Raw genomic sequence first — 7,946 nt, forward strand, 5'->3', positions numbered from 1 at the left:
CAATACATACAAGTACAGTACAGTATTTTCTGAGGAAACACTCGTACTTATTTTTTTTAACCCCATTCCCGATAACCCGGCATTTTCACAAACTCAGCCACCCTTCGGTCCACATTAGGCCGAGTTTTCGAGGTTCTACTATATTTGTAAAAAGTAAAGTTAAAATTCAGTTGAACATGTTAGAATTAGAAAATAAAATTCATTAAAATAGCAACCACTTTATACAAGGTAGTCCATTTTAATCAATCTAGTGAAATAACTCAAAAAATATGCATCCTATGAAAAAAAATCATTAAATCAAAAATGTTAACTTCGAGGGAAACACAAGATGGGACTATTGGTTTCATCATAGATGGCACTACAATCGGTGAAAAACAGAATGCAATGCTCATTTTCTTAAATGGTTCTATTTTAAGAAAATGAAGTTGATGAGGTTTAATTTCTTTCTTTCTTAGGATGCATATTTTTCAAGTGATTTCATTAGATTGATTAAAATAGACTACCTTGTATATAAAAGAGTAGCATTATAACAACTTATTAATAAACTTTCAAAAAATTTTAAAATTAACATTTTTGAATGCCGATTTATTGTTTTTGATAAACTTTGTACCTTAAATAATCAGGCATAAAATGAAAGATATTCATTTTATGCCCAATCATTTAAGGCAATAGTTTGGTTATGTTTCTATGAATATCTTTCATTTATCATATAATTACTGTCTTTTTATGAATGTTTTACAGATATTTCCAATGTCCTAATTATAAATTATGCTATGAGATAATGACAATATTCAATTATTAAAGTGACAATATGTTATTAAATTAAAAAAAAGTTAAGAAAACATTTTTGAAATTTTATGATTTTTAAATCATTGAAGTTAATTTGCAATTGAAAAGCATTATATACAGTTGAACCTGTCTATCTGAAAAATCTCTAAATTTATTTTTCCCCTACATTTTCAGTCTAAATTCAATATATTTTCCATGTTTATCTCAAATAAGTTTCTCCCAAAATCTTTATATCTCAAATTATGGACTGAAGTGTCAATTATAAATTAAAAGCTCAGCAACTACATTTTGATAACAAATTGAAGATGAGAAACATCTCTTGCAATATCACACATAGTTGCAATTAATGTTGCTTTTCTTTTATTGGCTACAAGTTTGGCTTGTGTCTTACTGATTAAATAAAGTCAAGCATGAGAAACTATTGATAAACTATTTCTGTTAAGATATGTCAAAAATGTAAAGTAATTTTATTTATACCTAATATCATAGTATAAATACTGTACTTGCTGTTGTATTAATAAAATACAATACATACCTCTGATCAAACTCATTACTGTTTACTTTGTAGGAACCTCTATATTCAAAACCAATCTCTGTTGTATTTTTTCTCATTCCCACAAGATTTGAGATAGACATGTTCAATTGTATATACTTAATTATGTAATTATTTCTTACTTTGAAATTCCGTACTGACGAAAAACCACTCTGATCTCGTTGATACTCATAACGTGAAAAAGGTCCTTTTAAGACTGAACCAGAATGTTTAATGTCCACAACTTCTTCAACAGAAATAACACCCCAGTGAGATACTTCAATTGAACGTTCCAAATTTGTTACAGTTAAGAAAGGATTATTATTTTCATAATGAACTGTCATTTTATTCTAAACAAAATAAATATTTATTTAAAATTTATTATTAAAATCTCAATAAAATCAATAAATTAAGAAAAAAAAATACTAACCAAAGAAAATGGAGCAACATTTTCATATGGTCCATATGTGATCATGTTATCTGTATGTGAAACTGGTTTTAACTTGCTGTAGGATTCAATTGCAGTAGATGCTAATGTAACAGTTGTTGTTTGAATCCTTGTTGGATAAGGAGAATAAAAATAGTGATTTCCATGATATAGTACAAGTTGTTTTTCAGATTGAGTTATATGAGAAGGATATGGAATCAAACTTTGTGTTAACACATGTTCAACTTCTACAGAAACTGCCTTTCCTGGTTGTAATGGATTTTTCAAATGAATTTTGAAGTTTCTGATTTGAGTATCCCTAATTAAATAAAGTGAAAATAATTTTTAAAAATCAGGTACATTTTTCTAAACACACAAAAATTTTACTTTAAAGATGATATAAAATAAAAAAGAAAAATGTTAAAAGAAATTTTACTTAATACAGCAGTCAATATGGCTGTTGCTGTGTCATTGAGAAAATTGCTTCATGTCACTTCACTATTCCCAATTAGGCATGTTATTGCATGTGATATTCAATTTATAACTTATATTCTTTGTCCAAACTCATAATAGAAGCTTATTTTTGCCTAAAATACCTATGCCAGTTATCTTATTTGCATATAGAACAGAAAACTCTTTGAATGGGCCATTGAGATGGCCCATTTGAACTCAAATCAAACCAAATATAGAAATCATAATAATGGAATGTCTTGTGTATAGTAATCAAAATTAAATGTTTTCTTATTATTCAGTTCAAGAAATGGCTGAAAACATTACAAATTCTAAAAATAATTATACATAATACATCTTCCTTTATAGGGGGCAACCTATTTTTATTTAGTTTCTTCCAAGTATTTTTAATTTCCAAAGTATCAAGTTTCTGAGAGCATATTTTATTGCACTTCCCTTTGACAAGGGAAATTGAATAAAATACAAACTGGCCCTCTTCCAAAGCTGTGGAAATTTATTTGCCATTTCACTTCCTATCCAGAATTTTTTTTATTTTGTTCATATGTATCTTGAGCTTCAAGTATATGCATTCTAAACATCCACATGCAATAAGCCTAAAAATTAGAAGTAATCATCTTTCAAAAAAAAAAAAAGTGGCATGCATTACATACAAGTGCAAGATTTGACATGTCTTCATTTACAAAAACAAATTATGGGCCAATAACAAAACATTTTAGGTTTAAAATTTTTTTATCAAGTTTACTTTCATAATTTGTTTAAGCATAATATTTTAATAATTTACATATGTTTCTCTAAGATTAACTTATTGAAGTTTAATCATTTTGATAAATTTTAATATTTTATTCTGACTGTGGCCACCCTAGTTTGCTTTGGCTCCTCAAAAGTTGAATTTTGGCCTGTAACTTTCTTAAAATGTTCTGTGGTCCAGACCAAATGGCCCCTGGCTGAAAAACACTACTCTATGAGAAAGATGTGTTGATCTATGTGATGGTGTATTTTGTAGTGTGTAGGAAGGCAATTGATTGGTCTGCATTGTGTAGTGTCTTTGGTTTCATGTATGTGAAATCTTATGCAAGAAATTTTGGCATGTCTTATGGATTGTTTACTATGTGCATAAAATGTTTGGCTAGTTCCTAGTGCAGAGATATAAATTTTTTGTACCAGACATTGTGAATGTTGTCTGCACCAGATGTATGTTGTTTGAATTGCATTTTGGATATCCTGTATGTTTATTTCAACATGAGGAATAATTGGTGTTTTATGCATAGTTTTTCTTCCTCTGATCCAGGTTGCTTCATTTCTGTATGATTGAATTGGACCAAAACATAAACCAACAATATCCAAGTTGTTTTTCTGTTAGCATACCATAATGCTATGATTGCATGGTGGGTTTGGTATTTAGTCATCTGTAGAAAAGTGCCATATTGTTTGTGAATAATTTATTTTGTTCTTTTCAAAAGGTATAGGTTTTATATTGTTTCATTCTTTGCAACTTGGCTGCTAGTTTTTGTTTGAGAGTGTCAAAGTATTCCTGTACATGCATATTGTGTTGTTCATGGTGTGTGTTTGTGTTTTAATACCCTTGAATATTTTTGTAAAACATTAAACTTAATGAAAAAAGTATGTTGTTTTTAGTATATTATATCAGCCCGAATAGTTATCTAATGTTACATATTTATGTTTCTAGTCTTCTTTGCTAAGCAGATTTATGATCTGTCTGTGTTTTAATTGTCTCTAACTGTGACTGTCATTTAAGGCCATGTTATGTAATAACAGTGATTGCAGCAGAATTACAGGTTGCAAATTTACTGACATTTTTCTTACCAGTAAAACAGTACATTTTCAAAACATTACCAATTTACTAATAAATTACCAGTAACTTTTAAATTTTGACTCTATACAAATATTAGCACATAATAATTGTTTAGTTGCTGCCTCATTGGTGAACAAAAACTACACAATCACTATAGTCAGCATGGCAAAAGAGTAGACATGAGCCAGTCTGAGCAGGAAGGTCTACATCCAATAAAAGGGGTGAAAGGAGTTATGTGGGGATTGACACATGGATCCCATATTTTAAAAAAGGAAAATAATAAAATTATTTATGAGATATATTTTTAAGATGTTTTTATATTGTCTAAGAAACATAACAACTGAGAGAGATCAGATCCATGTGTCAACTCCCACTTATCTCCTTCCATCTGACATAGACCCTCCAATCCAGGTTAACTCATATCTTGTTCACTGTGCTGACCTTAGTGAGTACACTATAATTAAATTTCCTTTCTTCTATTTTAAAAAGCAGTAGTTTCATTGCCTAAAGAAAGACCAAGCTGCAATTTTTTAGTTTATGTGATTAAATAGTAACTAGTGTGAGCACTCAACTTTAAATATTTTTTGTTTGGTCAACTAAAATTGCTATTAAACTATGGGTATTATGGGTTAAGAAACAAATTGCCAAACTGTCAGCAGAGTGCAGTAATATGATACTTTAAAAAATTTTAAAGAACTGTAAAGTAATAATTTAAAAGATAAATGACAAACTACTTTTTCAGTTCAAATAAATAAATTGATTACTTCTATGTCTTTAATATATAAAAATATACATGGAAGTGTATACAAATAAATGTTTGACTTCAAAAATTATTATACATTATCTATTTTTACCAATTTTCAGTATATTTACTGAGGTATTTTTTTTTATACAATTACTGGTAAACTGTTTACTGGTAATGCAATCTCTAACCAGAATAGATTAATGTATATATGCCCAGAAGTGTTAATTCTAGTTGAATGTGTTTTGGTAATACAGTAGATGCATATTTAGTGTAGAGTTCCCCATTTGTTTCAATGTGTATATTTTCAATATTCATGGTCTGTGTGGAATCTAAAAATGTATATTTAGTGAGTGTTTCAAAATAAACTTATGAGTATGTCAAAATTAATTCTGTGTCTATAGTGTGTCACAGGTTTTAATTATTGTTCTTATATTGTCATTAGTGCATGTTATATTGTGTAAATTTTTATGAGTGACTTATGCTAAGGTACTGTCAGTGAGTGAGGGATCATCTGTGTGACGTTTTGATGTATCTATTCTGCAACTTGTTGTTTGATATGTTCAAGCATTGTTTGTGGAATAAACTTATTTATAATTGTTTGATTCTGATGAAACCGTGTTGTTGTTATTAAGCTGTTTCTTTGCAGACACACTAAGGTGACATATATCAACACTTGGCAACTTATTGACTATTTATAATTATTTATAATTGTTCTTTCCTGATCAACACTTCTTCCTCTAACAGTGAGATGTGGGTATTTTTGTGTGAATCTGTTATTTAGTCTGTAAACTGTCATGTCTGTTTTAGGGTTTCTGGTATAAGAATTCCTGAAACCCAATTCATCAGAATCTTGACAAATTTCCAAAAGTCAATTACCAAGAATTTTTTTAGCTTTTAAAACTTAAAAAAAATATTTTATACACGTTTGCAACTAACAGTTATTTTTACTCTTGATCAACTAAAATTTTCACTGTAAGCTATCTGCATACAAAAAGGGCTTCATAGGGAATGATTTGACTGTTTTTTCATAAAACACTTTTACTATATTTATATAAAAGTTCAATATTTTGTTCAAAAACTTTTCTATAGTTTTTATATTTTTTCAAAGTATTATGTCCAATATGTAGCCATAATATTTTAAGATACAAGTAAATGTTTATCTTAAAAATATTAGGAAACATATTTACAAATAATTACAAAATTTTAGGATTTGTGATGTTTTAAACTGTAATAACTTATTTTTTACAGAATCCTAATATGTAAATTATGTTTTATGAACAATTTTATGAACTGTTACTTTGGGATTTCTAGGACGTCAACAAACTTCCTTATTTTTAACTTTCAATCAGCCTAACTTTTCTTCCATGCAACTTGCTGGATTGACCTGTTTGATATTTTTGGCCTCCACTTCTTTCTTGACCTTACAAACTTGTGCATTCATCTTCAAATTGAGAACACCACACTAAGAACTGTTTTGTGATATTACAGTTTTTTTCATAAATTTCAACAAATATATTTATGTATTTCCACAGTGATAATTGTTTAGGATGGAGAAACCAAATTACAGAAAGTAACTGTATTTTCATATAGCAAGAAACTGCCATTTTTAAATATTTGGAACATAAAACAAATCAAACTCATTTCCATACAGATGACCACACCCTAGCACAACAGTTCCCAACCTTTTTCGGGTGGCGACCCCTTTTTATAAAAGCCAAGTGACCCGCAACCCCGATACTATTGAAAAAGACATTTTTAATAAGGTAATTAAAAAAACAATGAAATTACGGTATTTAATTTACATACTGTACAGACGATAGTAAACTCAACTTACTCGCCTAAACTCTCCGTAGCGTGGCGCTGGACGGCAGAAAGTAGTTTGGCTGCCCGATGACGTTTTACCAAATTATAGGAGTTTTTTTTTACCATGTTTATACAGACACCGTCGCAATTTTTTCGCCGTCATATAGGAATCCGTGTTATAGGGGGATCGACTGTATATCAAATTATTCAAACTTCAAGACACCATTAAAAATAAAAATTGCATTATAGACTTATAGTGAACATTTTTTTTTAGTTAACTGTATAAGTTGGCGACCCCACAGAAAGCCCGTCGCGACCCATAGGTTGGGAACCCGTGCCCTAGCATATGCCATGAAAAAGCTATGATAAAAATGAATAAGAAATTATTGTATTTTACTTTTGGAACATGCCTTGTATATGCTGGTGTATAATTTAGTGAAGGACATGAATTGTGCTCTAATGGTGACCATCAACCAAAACCATGAATCAGTTGCTTGAAGACCAGCACTGCACGAAGATTTAAGCAGAAGAAGCAAATAATTGGAATAAATTGCAAATTTTATCAACATATCTGTGGGACCATACTTATCATACTGCATGGCAATCTGAAGAGGGTGAAAATTTCAGCCAGAGCATATCCAGGATTCTTATGGAGAACCAAATACAAATATCCCTCATATAACATGGTAGTTATATTCCAAAAAAGTGCCATGTTATGCAAATCCATGCTATACAAAACAAAGGACTAATGCAAAACATACAGTTACATTCAAGAAGTTAGCAAATGTATACTATTCTTTTTCGTTATTAAGAGAAATATGTTTATTAAAGCAATCAGAAATTAACTAACGATCACAATTAAAAGTACTGTATTATGCATTAATATTTAATGTTAATTTTAGTTAAATGAGGGCATTTTCCTTTTACAAAATATTGTCATCATCTTAGCTTTTTTGTTGATCTTGATCAGAAATATCAGCAATATTTTCATAATTTCTATTTTTATCATAAAAATTTTTTATGGATAATGAAATAAAAATATGTTATTAATTGAAAATTTGTTCTAGCAGGTCACATTTGTTCAGTTGAGTACTGAGCAACTTTTTTCCAGAATTTGTGTTCAAATACCAAAATACAACTGTATTTCGTTTGTCATTTTTACAAATGAAATGGTCATTCATTAGTAATAACTACAGTTAAAAAAGTTTAACAATGCTTTCTTAAAAATGTTTAAATAAACTTTACTAAATACGAAGATTAATCTATAAAAAGAAAATTGACAGTATTAAGGGTTAGTCTGAAAGCAACAACAACACCTGGTTAATAGGACAAGGAAAAAAAATTGCACTATCAGTTTTCATTAAAG

At 29.2% G+C, this 7,946-nt stretch overlaps 1 protein-coding gene across 1 annotated transcript; it reads right to left on the bottom strand.

The window, feature by feature from the left end:
- Positions 1–1,257: 1,257 nt before the first annotated feature.
- Positions 1,258–2,081, bottom strand: LOC111616782 (dolichyl-diphosphooligosaccharide--protein glycosyltransferase subunit 1-like; the record flags this gene model as incomplete). The annotated part of the gene is made up of 2 exons (XM_023358147.1): positions 1,258–1,671; positions 1,752–2,081. Coding segments are annotated over 2 exons (729 nt in total), but the record flags the coding sequence as incomplete, so codon positions are not given.
- Positions 2,082–7,946: the final 5,865 nt, after the last annotated feature.

Source organism: Centruroides sculpturatus, unplaced genomic scaffold (assembly GCF_000671375.1).
Source record: "Centruroides sculpturatus isolate CEXI.00-Female unplaced genomic scaffold, Cexi_2.0 scaffold3997, whole genome shotgun sequence".
Taxonomy (NCBI): Eukaryota; Metazoa; Arthropoda; class Arachnida; order Scorpiones; family Buthidae; genus Centruroides; species Centruroides sculpturatus.